The sequence below is a fragment of the Chenopodium quinoa genome, unplaced genomic scaffold, assembly GCF_001683475.1.
Source record: "Chenopodium quinoa cultivar QQ74 unplaced genomic scaffold, ASM168347v1, whole genome shotgun sequence".
In the NCBI taxonomy this organism is placed as follows: Eukaryota; Viridiplantae; Streptophyta; class Magnoliopsida; order Caryophyllales; family Amaranthaceae; genus Chenopodium; species Chenopodium quinoa.
Window position 1 is genome coordinate 3,251,044 of NW_018745170.1, and position 20,588 is coordinate 3,271,631.

The 20,588-nt window shown below is 32.4% G+C and overlaps 1 protein-coding gene across 1 annotated transcript; it reads left to right on the forward strand.

Moving 5' to 3' along the window:
• Positions 1-9,491: 9,491 nt before the first annotated feature.
• LOC110710482 (26S proteasome regulatory subunit RPN13-like) lies at positions 9,492-20,449 on the forward strand. The gene is made up of 14 exons (XM_021888794.1): positions 9,492-9,641; positions 10,175-10,233; positions 11,749-11,841; positions 12,012-12,071; positions 14,107-14,145; positions 14,300-14,374; positions 14,478-14,544; positions 16,027-16,105; positions 18,422-18,540; positions 18,651-18,683; positions 19,360-19,454; positions 19,529-19,606; positions 19,696-19,750; positions 19,989-20,449. The coding sequence occupies exons 2-14, from the start codon at positions 10,198-10,200 to the stop codon at positions 20,096-20,098; spliced, it is 939 nt and encodes a 312-aa protein (XP_021744486.1). The 5' UTR covers positions 9,492-9,641; positions 10,175-10,197; the 3' UTR covers positions 20,099-20,449.
• Positions 20,450-20,588: the final 139 nt, after the last annotated feature.

Here is a 20,588-nt window from a genome sequence, read left to right on the forward strand (position 1 = left end):
GTGTTATTATTAAAACTTCAAAAAAAGAAACTCGAATACAATAACGAACAAAAGTACCCCCTTTGCGGGTTACAACCTTTTAAGTCTATTTTATTTGCAAATACAACCTAAAAACACACTCAAAATTCAAAAATGCAACCAAGAATTGGATTCTAGACATTTAAACGGGAATGTGACGTTATTGAAACAAATTGTGAATTGAATCAAATCAAATTTAAACGACAACAAAAAACATGTCGGATATTCAAGTCGTCATATTGATGAAATTGTGAATTGAATCAAACCGAAAGGTTTTGGTTTACTTGGATTTTGGCACCAAGAATATTAGTTGGACACACAGGATACTTGGAACAGTCTACCTTTATCATTCTTTTTGCACTCCCTACATATATTGGGCTTTAGGCACAAGTAATTATCTTCTTTCTAATTCTTTTTCATTCCCCAAAATATTTAGACATTTTACCAAACATCTTAGGTGATTTGAGGTATAAAAAAATAGAGAGGTGTTTCATTCGCTTAAAAAAATAAGGAGGCCCAGATTAATCACAAAGATAATCAGATGGAAATTTGTGATTATATTTTTGTTTTTGTGCTAACTCGGTAAAAAAAGAATAAATTAAAATTAAAAAATAAATAATAAATTAAAAAAGGGTATATTCTTTGTGAACTCACACCATTAACATACTTTAAAGTATTCCTATTTCTTTCTCTCACCTCCCCTCCATGGCCACCATTAAATTCAATGGAGAAATCAACTCAATGTAGAAATAAGAATTTTCTTTCAGCTGAGGAAATTATGTTGTTAAGGCAAGGAAATAGAGAGAAAATGTATACCAACTTAAAACTCCCTTCCATAAATGCCTCATCTTCTTCCTCGAAACAAAAGAGAAAGAGATAGAATTATCTTCCTCCTCGAAACAAAAGAGAGATACAGAGTGAGAAGAATCCTAGCCCAGGAAGTTCGTGATAAGAATTCAAATAAAACCCTAAGAAATACATGAAGTTTAGGTGAATTGTTAACCCTATAAGGGTAGGTGTTTGTCATGGAGAAAGGTTTTCAACAATGAAGGAGAGAGAAATCATGAAGGTCTTCAATAATGGAGGACAGAGAAACGATGGCTCGCGCTGTCAATTTACTAGTTAACCCTTAACATTGTCATTTACCAACATATCCCTAAATGTCTCCTAAAATTATATTTATACACCGAAATGTTATCAAGGTTAAAAACTTGGATTTCTTTTTTTATTTTTTTATTTTTTTTTTTAAAACAAGAGGTCTTTGGGTAATAAAAAATGAATATGGGTTTGAACTGTTGGAATAGTGGTGCTTCGGCAAAAAATAGGGTGTTGTTAGTTTGTATCACATAGGAAATGAATAAGTGGCGGTGCTTTGATCATCAAATAATGGTGGGTTTGTATGTTGAAAAAAATATATGGGGTTTAGTTACTTTTTGTTGCTACTTTTGATGAAATTAGATTTAATTTTGCCCTTTTAAGTATACATGTGTGAACATATATATTAAATTCTGATGCAATTGTCTATTTTTTAATTCTTATGAAATTGTACTCATGTTTTACCCCCATCAGAATTTGTACATAATTTTCAAGATTTATAAAATAATAATTTTAAAGGGTTGACTTGTTTTAAAGTTATTATATTTTATTTTCTAATTAAATATGGTAAGTTTTAAAAGTAGATGTTGAATTTTAAATACTATAATTATTCCTTAATTAATTAGAACAAGGGCAAGGTGGTCATTTTCTATCATTTATGGCTAAGAAAAAATTACTTTACCCCCTTTAATAAAAGCTAGTGAATATCTCAATTTCATAAGCCTGGTCCTAAAAATCCCCAAATTGAGTGAAGATCTAAAACCCTAAACTTTTCTCTCTCCTCTTTTCCTCTCAAGTTCATGGCTCTCACTCTCTTCCATGCTCAATTTCTTCATCCATTGCCTCCAAAACCACCACGCACCATCGACCAATGTCCACTGTCATGCCAGTAGCAACCACGAGCCACTCGTAGCACTGTCGGTCTCCTTGCATGGTCAATTTCCAACAAATAGATCATTTAATTTCATAGCTAGAACTTGACATTACAATCCTCCCCAGGCTATACATTATGCTTGATTCTTATCATATTTTAATTAAATACTAGCCACCACCAATATAATGTATTTATCCTCTTTCTCTTTATTTAGGTCCAAATTGATACTCAACCCATTCAATTCATTACGAGTGCACACAATTTGTTAGCGTCGTGCTAATCTTGAAGGGTAGGCATTTGTTGAAGTTTGCACCAGTGCTTCAACGAAATTACTTTCTAGGTCAATTATCTCCCGCGTCATAGTAGTTCATTGCCTTCTTCGATCATTTTCACCAAGTAAGATTTTTCTTTTCATTTGTGTTGTTTGTGTATTCTTGCATATTTAATTTCAAACAATTAGACCATTTAATTCAATAGTTAGGGCTTGACATTGAAATCATCCACATACATTAATGCTTGTTCTAGCCCAAATCGCAGCTAGCAAAAATTAATTAAAAAATCACCATCAATATAATTTTTTTCTTATTCCCTATCTCTTGGTTTGGGCCAAAATTGTTACTTCAACCAGATCTTTGTGAGTGTACATACCCAATTGCCGATGACGTTGTGTTTATCTTGAAGGGTGGTCATTGGTGGAATTGTGCATTTGTGCTATGACAAAATCACTTTTTAGGACAATGATTTTGCCCGTCATAGCAATTCATTGTCTTCTCCATTTTCAAGTAAGATCATTCATTTTTATTTGTGTTTGTTGTGTATCCCGTTGCATGATTTAATAGTTATAACTTGACATTGAAATCCCCCACATACATTAATGCTTGATTCTTGCCCCAGATTACTGATACCAGAATGCAATTTAATAATAAACACACCACTATTGCAATAATGTTTTTCATTCTTTATCTGCTACTCCAATCAATTATTGTAAGTCCTTACAATTTGACAGTGTTGTGCTGAGAGTGAGGGATAGCTTAGGTGGTTAGAGCTTCCCTCTCGATTCCAAGGGATCTTGGGATCAATTCTCATCATTTGCCCTTGTGACTCTCTAAACACCCAAAAAGAAAAGGTGTTGTGCTAATCTTGAAGGAAGGTCATTGGTGGAAGTCTACACACGTGCTCCAACGAAATCGCCTTTTAGGCTATGTGACGATCTCCCACATCATGACAATTCATTATCTTCTCCATTTTCAAGTAAGAATGTGCATTTCATTTGCGTTGGTGTTTGTCTATTTGCATGTTTTGATGATTTCAACAAACAGACTTTTTAGGCAAAATTACACTCATTGGCACCAACTATGAGGTGAGTTACATTTGTTGACACCAACATGTACCACTTGTTGAATTGACTTCAACTTGTATAAAAAAGAACGAAATTATCATTAATGACATTGGAGTGGGCCTAATTGTTGGAAAATTGATTTTAACAATATTTAAATCATTTTCATCATTTATAATTGAATATAAAAATTAAACAAATTATCTTAATGAGTTAAAATTAAAAAAATTAAAATTAAAATAAGAAAACGAACCCACATTTTCTTTCTCTAATCTTCTCTTCTTCTATTTTTTCATCTTCACCGCCCCACTCTCCCGTATCTTCCCCATATATTCTTAATCTCACTTAACAACACATCCCCTATTCAGTTAAAAAAAAGTCAAAATTTCATTGACATTAAAGTAGTTTCATGCTTAGCAATTAAATACTTCAAACATGAATAAAAATGTTATTGATTTCTTAAAATTACCCCTTTAAATTTGCATAAATGGCTAACTTTTTTTTTTTTTACTGACTAATTAACTTACAATTATCATACATTAACAACAAATTTCTACAAAATGACGATGAATATTCGGGAAAGTAAGCACATAAAGAGGGAAACATCAGACGAAAGAGATGAGAGAGGAGAGAGGTAGGAAGAGATAGGAGAATTGGGGTTTTCCAAATTTAGTTTGGTTTTTTAATTTTATTTTTTAAATTTTATAAATGCTGAAATTATATTTTAATATCATTAAAATGAAAAAAACTTCCCACTCTGATCATTATGTTAATTACATTCTTTTTTAAACAACTTAGTGTCAATTTAACAACTGATACAATAAGTTGGTGTCAATATATGCAAAATCCTCCAAAATTGGTGTCAATAGATGTAATATTGCCTTTAATTTAATAGTTAGAACTTGATATTAAAATCCTCAACATTCATTAATGCTTGATTCTTGCCCCAAATTACAAATATCAAAAAATTAAAAATCAATTATATAACCACCACCAATACAATTCATTCTCTCATCTCTTGATTCATGTCAAAACTGTTACTCTAACTAGTTATTTGTGAGTGCACACAATTTGTTAGTGTTGTGCTAATCTTGAAGGGTGATCGCCGAATGAAATCTGCACCCGTACTCCGATCCGATGAATTCACTTTTTTAGGACAGTGATGTCCCACTTCATACAATTTCAAGTAAGGTCGTTCGTTTTTTATTTGCGCTTGTATGTGTCTCCTTGCATGTTTAATTTCCAATAAATTTTGTGATGAAGTCTTAGGGGGTGTTTGGTTCATCAAATTGGAATGGTTTGATATGGAATATCAAATCATACTAGAGATGTATGGATTCTAAAACAGTAAAACCCAAATAGTCCAAAGTTATTTGGTTTTATTATTTATGGGATTCCATGGGTATGGGAGAGAGTTAGAGCTCCTTAGGTATGAGATTTCATTACTAAAAAACTCAACCAAACAAAAAACTAGATAGAATGGATTCTAACTCTATTCCAACCCATTCCAAATCATCCAACCAAATGACCCCTTAGTGATAACATGAAGGAACTTTACCAAGCAAGACTTGGCTAACTTGGCAAGAGACTTACCTTAAATTTTAGAGGTCTATGCATGGTTTGAATGTTACCAATTTTTTTTAGAGAGCCACAGGACAGGGGTGAGAATCGAGCCCAAAATCTCCTAAAAATCGGAAGGAAAACTCTAACCACTTGAGATACCCCTCATTCTCTTGAATGTTATAAAGTGATAGCACTTGAAAGTTAGGATCCCTTTACTTTACACTCTAAATCCGAGTATCAGATGACCTAAAAAAAATCGGATAAAAAAACCCGAAGATTGAGGTCTGATAGAGTCCCTCCTTACTTTAAAAAAACACATGAACAATACTTAAGCTTATTTTATTTTAGGTGAGTAAACTTTAGTAACTTACTTTTTTTTTTGAAAGTTGATTCATTACAACAAAAATTAAATTGTTTCAAATTTACATTATCAATATGGTATCCCATCAAATAACATTTTTAGTGATATTCTTAATGAATATGAATAAATAATAGATAATAATAATGCAAAATGTACATGCAAAAAAATAAATTTATTGTAAAAAATATATTTACAAACATCATTTTAAATTATTTTTTTATTAGAACTTCATCGTAAAAAAATAATTTTTTAACAATTATATGATTTTTAATTTTTTTTTATCAAGAAAAAATTATTTTTATTTTAACTTATTTGACAATAATAATTTTGTGTAAACTTATTTTAAACCGTATCTAAATTTAAATACAGAGTAAGATAAATTAGTGAAAATAAAATATATAACTAATACTAAAGTAATTACCGCTGACATCATAACTATCCACGTGGCAGCTTCTAAAAAAAAATTCCCTCCAAAACTATTGTTGACATCAATTTTTATAATTATTTTATTTATTTATTTACTTTTTCAAGATAAAGCTAACATTTTTAAAATTTTATTATAGCTATGAAGTTAATTAAAATATTTATATCCTTCATTTTAGCTCAATAAACTAGTATAGAACTCGTGCAATTGCACGACTTTAAAAGTTCAAATATTAAATCTCACAAAATTAATTAAGTAATAGTTTGCTTAATGCACAATAGTGATGAAAGACACAATTAACTTAATGTGTACTCATTTATCACAATACTCATTACCATATATATTTGCAATTTAATGTTTAAGAAAATACACAAAAACAAAGATATGAATGAGATTTACGCTCTCTATTGATAAATTTTACCTTTTAGATCAAAATGATTTATGCCCATTTACATATCTCATGCAACATCTTTCATGTGTATTTTTGTTTTAATCAAGCTCATAAAAACATACTTCTTAGTCCGATAATGTTGTCATAGAACGTAAAAACCTAGTTTACAATTGTCCATATGGTATTTTTTTATCCTTAAATGACCAAAAGTTACACCAATATAAATAAAAGTTACGAATATCTATGTAGTGGTCGTTTGGTTCATGAATTATATGAATGAGCTAGGTATAGGTTTCAAATGGTTTAAATCCATACCATGTGTTAGGATGATGATTAAATAAACAACGCGTTTTTTGTGTGGCCGGCTGACACATACGAAAACATTAAATGGGTAACCCCTGACCGATTGAGTATCCTTGATCGAGTAACCCTTGACCGACCGAGTAACCCCTGACCAACCGAGTAATCTCTGACCAAGTAGCCCGTGTTTAGCCGAGAAAATACTGACCGACCGAGTAACCCCAGACCAACTGAGTAACCTCTGACCAAGTAACCCCTGACTGACCGAGTAACCCTTGATCGATCGAGTAACCCCTGATCGACCGAGTAACCCCTGAATAAGTAACCCCGGCCACATATGAAACTTTGTGTTAAATAAATTATATAATTTTTAACCCATACCTCAATCACCTAAGGTATGGGGTTTGGAAATCCAAAGGGATAGATGGATTTGACATTTAACCGAGTAACCCCTGACCAACCGATTAACCCTCTGACCAAGTAACCCGTGTCTGACCGAGGAACCCCTGACCGACCGAGTAACCCCTGACCGACTGAGTAACCCCTGATCGATCGAGTAATCCCTGACCAATCGAGTAACCTCTGACCGAGTAACCCGTGTCTAACTGAGAAACCCTTAACTAATCGAGTAATCCTTGACCGACCGAGTAACCCTTAACCGACCGAGTAACCCTTAACTTAACCCATACCTCAATCACCCAGGTATGAGGTTCGGAAATCCAAAAGAATAGATGGATTTGATATTTTGACCCATACCAATACTTCAAGTACGTATCAAATAAAAAGATGGAAAAACTCATTCCAAAATTGAACCAAACATACACTTGGTAATCAGAAAAATATAGTTAACACCTAGGGGTATTTAGGAATTGAACTAAATAAAGGTCTGTAATCTCCATGCTTGCATCCGTGTTACATATACATTAGAATTCAAATATATCTTCTCATCACTTGATAGTAAGTAATTATTCATAATTCCTATATTATCATGAGTTGGGGCTAAAATTGCTATTTCTTGTAAGTATTTTGTATCCCAAAATTTCTGCAGAATAGTAGGATAATTTATTATTTCCATTGGTAATAATAATAATATTATCAAAAATATAGATATACTCATACACTATAACAAATGTGTTAATATATTTAATATGTTGAATCTTTAATAATATCATATTGTTATCATACATTAATAATTATATTAAATTTGTTTACTTAGTGTATCATATATGTCTGATATAAATTTTTTTTTGCTGAATATCGGTCTTAAAAGATCAATTTTTTTGATATATATTATTTACCACAATCTTCTAATATCTTATTTGACAAAACATTTTGGCAGTCATTTATAGCTTACAAAAAAGTATTGAAATTTCATTAGCTATTTAATTTATCATGATCCATTAATAATATAATGTTTTTAAAATAAAGTCTTTTATTTACGGGTGGGGAAAAAAGCGATTTTTTTTTAACGTTAAGGCAACAATTGTTAGTTTGGTTTTAAATGCTTGTGTTTTTGTATAATTATAGACTCGTATAATTCTTATGCAATTGCACGTGTTAAAAGGTTTAGACATACACATATTTTAATACATCAGAACAAATGCTTTGTCAAAAAGACTCATACCTTTATTAAAATAAAAAGATGTCAAGAATATCAAGAAATATTTATATTCAAGATAATACAAATAATTTGATGTATGATATTATAAGTAAGTATAATATGAGATTATATCCGTCAATGATTTCATATGTATAATCATATTAAGGATGTAAATTTTTTAAGCTTAGAGCGACACGTGTCAAAGTATAGTTCAATTGCCTCTGTTTTAGTATATAGATAGATAGATAGATAAATTTAACGAGAGGGATCACGATTTATTATAGATTGATAGACAGACTTAGGCCCTGTTCTTTTGAGTTGTTCTGCTCTGCTCTACCCTGCTCCGCTTAAAAATAATAATAATAATTAATATTTAATAAAAATAATAATAGTTATTAATATTTAATAATAATAACTAATATTTATAGATAATAATAATTAATATTTAATAATAATAATAATTAATATATAATATTAATTGATAATAATAACTAATATTTAATGATAATAATTAATATTTTATATTATTTAACACATTTTCTAATGTTATAAAATGAGTAAAAAAATCTAAAAAAAATCAAATAATAATAATAATAATAATAAAATAATATTAACAATAATAATAATAATAATAAAAATAATATTAAAAATATAACCATAATAATAATAAAAAATAATTAATGATAATAATAATAATAACAATGCTGAAATCTCCTACTCTGCTGAAATTTTCTCTGCTCTGCTCTGCCCTGCCTAGAAGCTCAAAAGAACAAGTCCTTATATTACACACTTACAAGTGAATTTTTTATTTGAATTTTTTATTAAAATCGTAAAATCGTGCATCACAGGAGACTAACCTATTAAATCAATAAGTATATACTAAAAGACACACTAACAATGACACGTGTCATTTTCTGGTGTGTCCAAAAAAAAAAAAACTCTATTTAGGAAACAAATCTTATATGTAAATAGAAGATTAAAAAGATTTAATGTATCCTTATACTATATATATTGATACCATAAGCTAAAGTTAAAAAAATGAAAATCAAATTCTTAACATAATTTGTGACATACATAGTGCTATATACTACTCTTACCATTTTTACAACAAGGATTATTTTTTTTTTAAAAATATTTTTGTATTTAATTACGTTTGAAAAGCTTGCTAGAAAAGATATGAATTTTTTTCTAAGCCAGTTGATTATTGAGAAGAAAAATAAATACCGCGCAAGAGAAAATGGATTAATAGTGTATAAAAAGTAAATCTATTTACGAATTAGATATATAGTTGTAAGATATTCATTTGGTTAAAAGAAGAAATGATATAAATTAGTTAGTGAAATATATATAAATATACATATATGTATATTTTAAATAATCTATTTTGTTAATAATAGACTCTTTCATAATTAATTCATTTTACAAAGTAGTAAATTAAATAGATCTTTTTTATAATTAAATATAGTGTTAATAATTATAGCGTAGTTATTGAAAATTACCTGGCACGGGACCTAACCTAATAAAGAACATACCCAACCTCAGTTTTCAATTGTTTTTCTCCTTCGGACCGTTTCACTGTTACGTTGCACACTCTCTCTCCTCCATTGAAGCGCTTACTCTGAATTCCCCATTGAAGTGGCTACTGAGCTTTCTTTTCTCCATTGAAGCAGCTTTCTGAGGTAAGATTGTTTTCTTTTCTTTTTAGAATCATCAAATATCAGTTTTTCAATTTAGGGTTTATCATTAATTTAATTCAGTATACTTAATTTAGGGTTCTTCTAAGGTGGATTATTGAATTTCTGGTTTTAATTACTGAATTAGTGAATGATTATGACGATTGATATTGTTTGATAGAATTTTGCTATATGCAATTTACGTTAAAATTCTTTAGTGAGAAGAATTTATGTGATTTTTGGAGCCTAATTTGATAAGTGGGTGCTTGGGTCTTGCTAATGTGTCCAGGCTGTTGTTCATTATAATCCTTAAATGTTTAATTGTAAAAATAGACTTTTTCTCCCTGGCTCGGGGCGGTCGCCCCTAGCCCCCTACCGCCCTGGCTCGGGGCAGGCTGCAGGCCTGCCTAGGATATGCCACTGCACAGAAATTGATTGTTTCTTTTAGCAATCGGCATGAATGCATGCATTGTTAGATGATGTATTGGGTTTTTGATTTTGTGCAATTGGTTTTCATACCCATGGTTTTGTTTTTTCAGAAACGGGTAGATTGAAGAGAACTATGGCATCTTCTGAGCATGCTTCTCAAGAAGTTCAGGTAATATTTTGCTTTAAAGCTGTATTATAGAATGAAAAGAAAAAACAAAAAAATACCAGTTAAGGTAGCTGAGTTTGTGGTTCAATTTTGTTATCTATGGGGAAGTTGGTTTAAGTTAATGCTGGGTTTTGGTGTTTTAAATTGATTAGGGAAGCTTGTATTTTTGTTTTCGATGACGGAGGGTTGGGGGATCGTCCGATGGAGGAACATTATGTTGTGGACATTAGAGAAAAATGGTTTGAAGGGTTTTACAATGGATAAACATTTGGAAGGGTTTTCAAATTTTGATAGTATAAGAATATGAGGTTTTTGAATTTGGATAGTTTTGAAGCATGAAGTATGATATTTAGCTTCAACGCCGTCAAGGTTGTTTGACAATTAAAGCCTGATACTCAAGCAAGCAGGCTTTGGTTTTGATTTTCATAGCATAACTAAGATTAGTTTTAACTTCTTAGAGAATTGTCTTGTTTCTCTGTTTTTCTTTGATTGAGGCATTGCTTTGGGTGTTGTTAGGGGTTGTAGTTAGCTGTATATCGTATCCTGAGTATTAATGGGTTGGATGCGGTACTGACATTATTCCTGTTTTTAAGATACTTATATATTTGATGTGAATGGTACTGGCAACCTTTTTTTTTAAATATTTTTTAAATATGTTATAAACTTATTGATAAAGTATCGTGTCCCTTTGATGAGGGTTTCTAAGAAGTAAAAGCTTTAAATTCCAGATATTAGGAGCTAAGTAGTTTGGGCTTAGTTAGGTCAGATGGATACTTTATGAAATATTAAGGGACTAAGGGGGTTAACATTTTCTTAAACTGGATATGGCATCCCATATGATTCCTAGAGCACTCTTAATTTTTTGCTTTCAATGTAGCACCAACCATACGACATGATGCATTACGTAATGATCTTAATAAACATAGCATCGAAAATCTGATTCTACGAAAGCAATGTCATTTTCAAAATACAATATTCCCTCCGTTTTCGAAATTCCGACCCAGTTTTGATGATAGGAAAGTTTGGAAAGAGTGAGTAGTTATTAGAAAAAAGGTTAATAAAGTAAGAGAAATGGAATAAAAAGGTGGGTGGATGTAAGAAAAAAGTGGATATAGATTAAGAGAGAGTGACAAATGTGTAAATATTGTGAGGTAAGGGGGATAAGGTGGTGATATGGGGTTGCCTAAAATAAAAATAAAGTACAAGTAAGTTGAACCTTTTGAAACACATTCATGTTTGGTTATCACACATTTTTAACAATGACCTTGTCTATTTGTTATGCTGTATGCATTGTTGAAAGAGAAAGTTGACTTAATCCATGTACTAATTGTTGAGTTTGGGAGTTTTTTTGTTTTCATTTAGTGGAGTGCTTTATTTTCGTTCTGGATAGATTTTGGAATGAATTATCTTGTGGCTTTTTGTGAGATTTGATTTATTGCAATTTGTAATTCTGCACCTGTCTTTTTTTTTTTTTTTTTTTTGAATGTTCCAATTGTTTCTGAAGACTTGATTGAACAGGATGTCATGCTGGAGTTTCGTGCTGGTAAAATGCTATTTGAGGGAAAACGTGTAACCCCAGATTCTCGTAAAGGGCGAGTTAGGATTGCCCGGGTATGCTTCACCTTACAACTTTTTGCTCCATTCTTTTATAATATGTATTACAGCTTGACATCTGTGGAAAATGTTTTGCATTGAAGCTTATTTTGGAATTTCTCTTCAAATGTTTAAGTGATATTGCCACACGATGTTTTATTACTGAAATTAATTTTGGTTTTCCTTAGGGTGAGGAGGGCTTGGTCCATTTTATGTGGCTTGATCGGGTGCAAAATGTGATTGAAGATGTATCCTTTTGCCATGTTTTACATAAATTATGCTCTTAGCTGTGTTCTGATAATGCCTGTGCTGGCACTGCTGGTTGAGCAAACCAGGTATATTATTGTCTTTGTTCTTAATTCTGACCACTATATATACCCTGTCCATCCCGTATTCCTGTTGTTAATCATTCTAGATTTGATATTTGTACTTCTTTAGGAGTTGATTGGAGAACATTACTTAACCATTAATTGGTGTATAAAAATGTTTGCTGTTTGAAAGTGTGAAACTGACTAGCAAAATGGAATGAGGATTGATACATTTGAATCTTTTTCATGAAATTATTGTGTTCTGGCTTCTGGGATGATTTATGCAGTAAAAAAAGCCTTTGCATGTTAGTGCTCTGGATGAAGGGGCTATTTAAAGTATATATGTTTCCTTTGGTCCATATATGCATTTTGTGTCTTTTCAAAACTGCTGATATATGAATCATATAAAGATGGCATTGTTTAGGCCTCGCATGAAAAGCATGGCCCACAGCCTAATGTAATGTTCTAACACAATGGCATGACAAAATCACTGAAATCTGCCTTAGGCATGTAGGATTGACCATATCCTGGTGTGCCCATTGAAAAATGTAGCACGGAACATCCTGTGAATAGTGGGTTGTGCCTACTGCCTAGTCAACCCCTGGCATGATCCAGTAGAAAGAGAATTCACACTATACAGAATTTGCGCCTTCTTTGTATAAGTGTGATAATTAAGATCATGAAGCTGGACAGTGAAATTGCCGGCTCCACCAAGCTAACATTTTTTGTCAGCTTTGGCGGCTTAAATTTGACACTTTTGACATTGATTGTTGTTATCTTGTCGAGTTTGTCACTAATTACAATGTCAAGTAGGAATCTTGTACTTGCAAGTCATGCAACCTTACTCCTCTTCATTTTTTAAACCAGTAGAATCATGCAATCTTGGAAACGCAGGCCACTTAGAGGTTAGTTATGTTGGTGGAAGTGATGAAGAAAAGGGTGATTGACTTCACATGTCTTGCGGAAGTGAGTAAGAGAAAAGGTTAGATTGTAAGGCCAATTACTCCGGAGTCTGGACTAGTTAAGACTAGAAATGGAGTTGGTGTTGTTATCGATGAGCGACTGTTTGAAGGTGTAGTTGAGGTTTAGTGAAAAGAGGATAAGATTATAAGGGCAAGTCCATTTGTGGTAGAGATTGGGAACTTAGTGCATATACTTCCCAAAGGAAGCTCTTAAGGGAGGGTTTTGAGAGGTGATACAAGGTATTATACAGTGAGTGAATTAGAGATTTGAATGGTTATGTGGGGATATGTTGCTATGGCTTTTAAATTGTTCATGGAGGATTTTGTCATGGAGTAAGGAATGAATGCAAGAGACAATCTTGGACTTTGCACAATCATATGACTATAAGGGTAGTTATTTTGGTTGTAAGGTGATGTCGGTGGAAAGTGCTTTTTAGTTTTAGGGTTATTGATGCTCCCTTGATCTAGTAAGATGCTGTATGTCATGTTGTGTATGATCCTTGTATTTCAGTTTAAATATGACCCAGCATTTATTGCATTGGATTACTATGGATGGAGTGCTTGCAAACCTGAGTAGATCATTGATTCTCGTCAGTTTATAAATGCCTCATTTATACCAGTGTGGTCCATTCACTTGCTAACTTATTTTACATTATATTTTCTAATTATACCAAATGCTTGTACGTTACCAGTCTGTTTGGTAAAAGGCAACATTTATGAATCTATGTGTAATATTTATAAGAAAAATCCCATGACAATGCTCTTACCACAACTAAGTATTTATTATTCTGCATATATTTCCGTTACCCCACCGAGAAACTTGGGGTTACAGTTGCATTACCATGGATATGTAAGTGGCTTTCCTTGTGAAATACATGCATTTTTACTACCAATACTGTTATGTATTACTGCCCACCAAAAGAGCTTCTATGTTTTTTTTTTTTTTATTTTTATTTTTTGGTCTTTTCTTTGTCATTGCTGGGATGCCCCTGTTGTTCCTTAATGCAACATAGGACCAGATTGTTTTTCCAGAGGAGGCAGTTTTTGAGAAGGTATGTTTCCTTTTCTTAAACATTGATATATATATATATATATATATATATATATATATATATATATATATATATATATATATATATATATATATATATATATGTTTAATTTGGTTCCATGGTTCCAGTTTAAAGCCTTATATTTAATATGCAGGTTGAACAAGCAGCTGGAAGGGTCTACATATTGAAGTTTAACACCGATGATAGGAAATTCTTTTTCTGGATGCAAGTGAGTTGTACTATTCTTTCATTTGGTGCATTGATGACTGAGCTAGAATTTTTGGTTTAATTTTTTATTCCTTTCTAACTTTTCTTTGCTGAACTATTTCCAGGAGCCAAAAGCCGAGGATGATCAACAACTATGTCGTTCGGTAAATTATCACCTTAATCGACCATTAGGTACCAAATTACCAATTACTATCACTTCTCAGTTTATACCTCTGTTTTTTACTAAAAAAGCCTGAACCCCTCTTGGCCCAGAGTAGTTTTCTTTTTTTGTCACATCTTGTTCTGGGTTGCGTACTTTTGTCCTTTCTCAAGTCTCACACATATATTCATGTATACATGGATTTGGAATCATGTACAAATGTTGCTTATCATATAAAGTGAAAAGAGAGATGAGAGCCATGCTTTCATGTATTTGGGATCATGTATAAAGGAGTAAAGGGTGCCTAGTATATACTTGCTTTTTTAGTTGCAACATTTGTCTTTTCATGTTCTCCGTTTTATAACTTCTGTCACCAATATCTCTAATTATCAGTAGGTAAAAATTATAAAATTTGTTATTGTGAAAGTATAATTTGAAACCCCATATGCCTGTTATTTCCTTTAACTATGAATTATTAGAGAGAGTCAAAGTGAACATGTGAATAGTGCAAAATTAAACCATTGAAATTAAAAAAAACAGAGGAAGTAATGAAGTATATAATTAAGGGCAATGCACTTTCCATTTTTTGTCCCGTCTTTAAGGACTACTATATAACCCTATCTTTCTTTAACTATATTCCCTTTGCCCCTTTTTTTATGCATGTAATTGCTGTTTTGTAATATTTGGTTGGGTGGATTTGTTGAAAGAGAAAAGTAGTGAGACCATATATTCCATCCTTTTTCTTACGAGGAATGGGGCATACAGTTAGGAGCATTTCAATATGAAAATTGGTGCATACATTGAAGGATGGAACAGTAAAGAAAGCATGTGGACCCATTCTGTAGACACTCTCTCTCTTGCTTTATTTGGGTCTAAGGAAGAGAATTTTTTTTATTGGACATTTTATTTGGTGTTTGTTAAGTTGTTTTTTCTGTTGTAAGATGGTTTTGGCAGGAACTCATGTTGATGATATCGTTTTGCAAGAGGTTACCTGCAAGAACCCATCTTTGTAGAGTGAGAGAGAAAAAAAAGAATTATGGGGTTCAAGAATTATCTTTTAAGAGCGGACGGAAAGTCCTTTGTTGGAAGATAATGATGTTGGCCTTGTCCTGGACTCCATTTGCTTCTCTCTCTTCTCTCCAGTCATTATCTAGTTTATCTATAATTGTTGGTTGGTGGGCAAACCAAGCATGTTTGCAATGCATGGGCACTGTTCACTGTTCGCTGTCTACTGGACTTCGACCCTCATCTTTCTAAAGTTTTTCAAAGACATCCTACACAATCCTCTGTAATTGGGATATTTTGAAGATGATAAATGTCACCAATCAGAGGTCTTTGTGCATGATAGATGTTTGTAGTTTGTCTCAGTCATCCTGTTTAGTTGCAATATAGTATTAGAATTCATTTTTGTTCAGACTGACAGTGAAATATATATGTTAACCATGTTGGACAAATTATTGAGCTTCATTTTATATATTTATTATTATTATTATTATTTTTTTTTTTGGTTGTAGAATTTCTTGCTGAAGAGGATTCTGGAGCATCTATTCCCATTCAAACCGAGGATATGGTTGAAGATGATATATCATCTAGGTACATTTTCTTCTCTGAGAATCTGATGTACTATAGGCTTAGATTTCATAGGGGATTTGTACTTGATGATCAACCATTGCAATATTGCATTGAGAATGAAATGTGCCTATACCTTGCATAAAAACAGAGAAAAGGGAGAAGGGAAAATTAAAGAAAGAAAAATGATAGTAGATGCTTGCTTTCAAGGGATGTCATCATGTATGTATTAATTTTCGTACACAGTTGGAATAAGAATACTTGCAGAACTCTGTTCTCCTGGGAAACTTATCAATGTTTGAGATAAAAAGCCTTCGTAAAAGCTACATTGTTTTGTTGAAGTTAGTATGATTTTATTTGGCTGATGTTCTAATTCATGGGAAGTCTACTTTTCTAAAAACTAGAAGTTTATACTTTCTTTGATCCACAAATATTGCAACAAGGATGAAATTACGCATCCCAAAACACATTTTATATGTTAAATATCTGTAATTATATAAAGAGTAAAAATTATAAAAAGTTGATATTGTGAAAGTATTTTACGAGACGAATTTGACAAGACTCCATATGACTAATTTTACCTTACGTATAAAATCATAATATGTGGTCAAACAAGCGTGATGAATAGTGTAAAAGTCCAGTTGTTGCAATATTACTAGAACGGAGGAAGTATTGTTTACGTTGATGAATTAATCTAATCTACCCCTTAAACCAAAAAAAAAAAGAAAAAAAAAAGAAGCTAGTATTGTTTGGTTGACATGAGCATAGGAATTGAAACTTAGGAAAGTTCTAATTCTCACATAATGAGGGAAATTGCTTACCTAATCCCCCCTATATAAATAAAACTTCTCATGGGAATTCCATCTTCCTATGCTCAACCAAACAATATTGCTCAATTTCTAGGAAGTGAAAATACAAAAGAATTGCTAATGCTAGGCAAGTGCAAGTATTTAACCAAACGATCACAATGTTTGCTGTGTTGTGGCCTTTACTAATTAATTTGGTTGTCTAATTTTAACTTCACTCTGCTTATGTCAGTATTTGGGAGTATTACAATGAAGTGCTTCTCTTTCCATTTCAAATGCCCAAAAAGAAAATAAAAAAGAAGAATAGAAAATGCTTGCTTTTACGAGATGAGATCATGTATATGTTGAAGATTATACACTCAAAAATTCAAACAGCACACCTTTTTTGCGTTAATTTTGTCTGTCTAGGATAACTTGCATAGTTCTGTTCTAGTAAGTTGCCCCTGGAAAGTTGCCATTGATTGAGTGAAAAAAAAAAATTTATTAGTAAGAGCTACTCTCTTTGATCCAAAATATAACACTTCAAGAATTGTCACACATAATAAGAAAGTTGATTAATAATGCATTAGTGTTGTAGTGTATTAAGACTATTAATGGCATTTAATATTGTTTTGTTATCATAGAACACTAGTGTGTGGCCTGGGCATTGCACCGAGTTCCTACTTTAATTAAACCTGGTGATTATATGTATTTAATTTTTATGGTGAATTTTTTTTCTTTTTTAAATTAGACCTTGTGATTTGCAATTATATACATTTATTTTCATGTTATTAATATGGTTGATAATTGGTTTAGATGGTTAAAAAACCATCCTTATTATAAGAGCTTGGGTGTTCGAATCTCCTTATCCTTATGCTTTTATATGGAGTAATGTTAGTTGATTGGGTGCCGTGGCATAATGATTAAGGTTGATTGAGTGCTGATGCGGCATAATGAGATGTAGAGTAGGTGACATGGTGTAGTGAAAGGGCCTACGTGGCACATAGACGTTCTTAGGAACGCCTTTTAATATATCTGTTTAGATTTTTATTTTGGATTAAAGGAATGGGCTGAAATAACTTATGAGTACTATTATAATTTGACATTTATATAGCACACATTATAATTAGTAAGTTGATCAATGTTGCATTAGTGTTGTAGTGTATTAAAAGTAATGGTTTTTAATGTTGCGTTTGTATCATAGTGCATTTATATTTTGGGTGAAAGGAATGGGCTAAAATAACTTATGTTTTGGGTAGGAATATAATGTTACTTTGAAGTTTATATGGCTTGTAGTATTATGGCCTGTAATGGTTCAACTCTAGTAGTATAAATTTGGTAAATTACACTCTGCTAATGTCAGCATTTTGGAACATTCTGTGATGTCAACCAATACTACTCCCTACATAATCGTTTCCCGGTTTCCATAATGGATTTAAAGTTGAGTTTGACCATCATCTCTTTGTATTCTTATATGTTCATTTCTTAAATACTTGTATTTTTTAAAAGTTGCCCATATAGTTTAAATCTTCATATACTTGTTTGTAAAATGCAGAGCTGGTAATTTGATTGGCTCTAGCATGGGAGGTGAAGTAGTGAGTGATGTGACCTCGGCCCCTGGACCAGTAAAAATGTCTGATTTGCAAAGGATATTAAGTAATCTACAACCTGCAGGTATCTTTTTCTGAAAACACTGTTGTTTCGACCATCAAAATTTTGGCCTCTTCCTTTGTTCTCCCCGTCCCCCCAGTTCCTATGTTCATTTCTTATCTGTTACCTTGTAGGATCTGTAGATGATATGGAAGATCCTGATGGAGGTAACCACACATTTCATTAAGATTTATATATCACTTACATATGCAGTTGTGAGAGTGTTTTGGTAATCAAACATTTTAGCTTGAGTCTTTCCTCCTGGTATATGAAGGACTTATCTATTTATATATAGAGTCTGTTCTCTTATTGTTACTGAGTTGTTTTAAGTGATTGATATATCTTATTTTCCTGGTTTATATCGGCTTCGTGTTAAAGAAGAATGACTCATTTTTCTTCTGAATTATCCTGCTATTTTTAGCATTTTGTAATTAAGGTAATGAGGAAAATATTTGTAGCTGTAACATCACTAAGGGTAATGCCCATCTCCGATTCAATAAAATGCTACAAGTGTTACCCAGTCTGATGCATTATCTGCTTCATGGCTGTATATTGATTGCCATTTAAATGGGAAAATTCATTGATGGTTGTTAGTCTTTACCTCACTCTGCTGTCTGCATAGGAGAATTTTGTCATTTGTAGATTAAGGATGCCTTGGTATTTATGGGAATCAATAAGCTTTGTGGTTTTTGTTCATCTTTTGCTGCTTGTCTTGTGTACGTTTGAACTCACTGACTCACTGTTGGATAGTATGTGAATATAAGCGTATATCATTCATCAAATCAGATAAAAGGAAGTGTCTTATAATGGCTGTGTCTTATTGTTGCTGTCTGTCTGTTACAGGCTTTGGTTTAGGGGATCTTTTGAAGCCTGATTTGGTATTACCATTACTTGAGACTTTACCTATTGAAGAACGCCTGGCTTCATATTTGCCAGAGGTAAATATATTTTGGTACTTTTTTAAGCTTACTATATTTCTACAGGGCTATGTTTTATATCTTTGAGATTACAGGGTCAACAGTCACGTCATGACTTGTTAGAAGTACTACAGTGTGCTCCTTTCCGCCAACAAGTTGATGCTTTCACTTATGTAAGAACATATATCATCAAAAGGGTTGCTCTTTTTTCCTCCCCCCACCCCTCTTGCATGTATTGTTATTCATATTCTTTTTTCTGTAGGTTCTGAAGACAGGCCAAATAGATTTGGCTCAATTTGGCATTGACCCGAGTAAATGTGAGCAACCTGCACCCTCCCTTCCTCTCTTGCCTTTCGTTCGTTTGTTTTTCAATTCTGAGGCTTTCTGCTCAACCACTTGTCTGTAGAAAACCAGGATTTTGTCTGAGTAATGTATCAGGATATCTGTGTACTGATTAATAACAGTTTTGAAGAGTTCAATGATTTCGAGTGCTGCTGTGTGACAAGCTTTAATTATTGAAGCTGATTGTATTTTTTATTTTCTTCGTGCATGCAGACAAGTTTACTGTTCTTTCTTTCCTGGAGGCATTAGAAGACTCCGTAACAAAAGGTTTGGAACCTGATGCATTGGGGCAAGGAACTGATCAGATGGATGAAGGGCAATAGTGTATGTCAGTTTGAGATTGTTGTTTCTTTACTGCAATGATCCTGTGAAACAATTGGCTGCTTAGACATCCTCGTCTTTGTTTCCCCTTTATTTCTGCCTGGGGAAGAGAGGGGAGGGGTGTTTGGATTTAGAACCAAGACTTACTCAAGCAATGCAGATAGTCTAGTTATTACTAGGATACTTGTTTACATTTAAATAGGCAAGACATCCCTTCAACTTGTAGTATTTTTTCTCTTTCTTTTTGTTTGGGGGTTGAATCCGTGGTTGCAAATGAAATTCTTGGAATGGTGTGGATAATTTGTTAATATTGAATATACTCATTAATTCTTCTTGGGTTAGCTGAGCAGAAATTTGTTGTCATGTTGGTCCCTTTCTTGGTTATTATCGTTTAAACTTATGCTCTAGCTCTACCTTTGTACTTGTCCGAGTTGGTGGCGCTGGGTAGCTCAGTCTGCTGGAGTAGGCTTGCGTAGGCTACTCCAAGGGCCT

Bases quoted from the DNA above. Each gene is read 5' to 3' on its own strand.
- LOC110710482 (XM_021888794.1), top strand. From the start codon at position 10,198: ATGGCATCTTCTGAGCATGCTTCTCAAGAAGTTCAG. The intron at 19,455-19,528 runs GTAAATATATTT...TTGAGATTACAG, and splicing joins TGGCTTCATATTTGCCAGAG to GGTCAACAGTCACGTCATGA. The intron at 19,607-19,695 runs GTAAGAACATAT...TTTTTTCTGTAG, and splicing joins AAGTTGATGCTTTCACTTAT to GTTCTGAAGACAGGCCAAAT.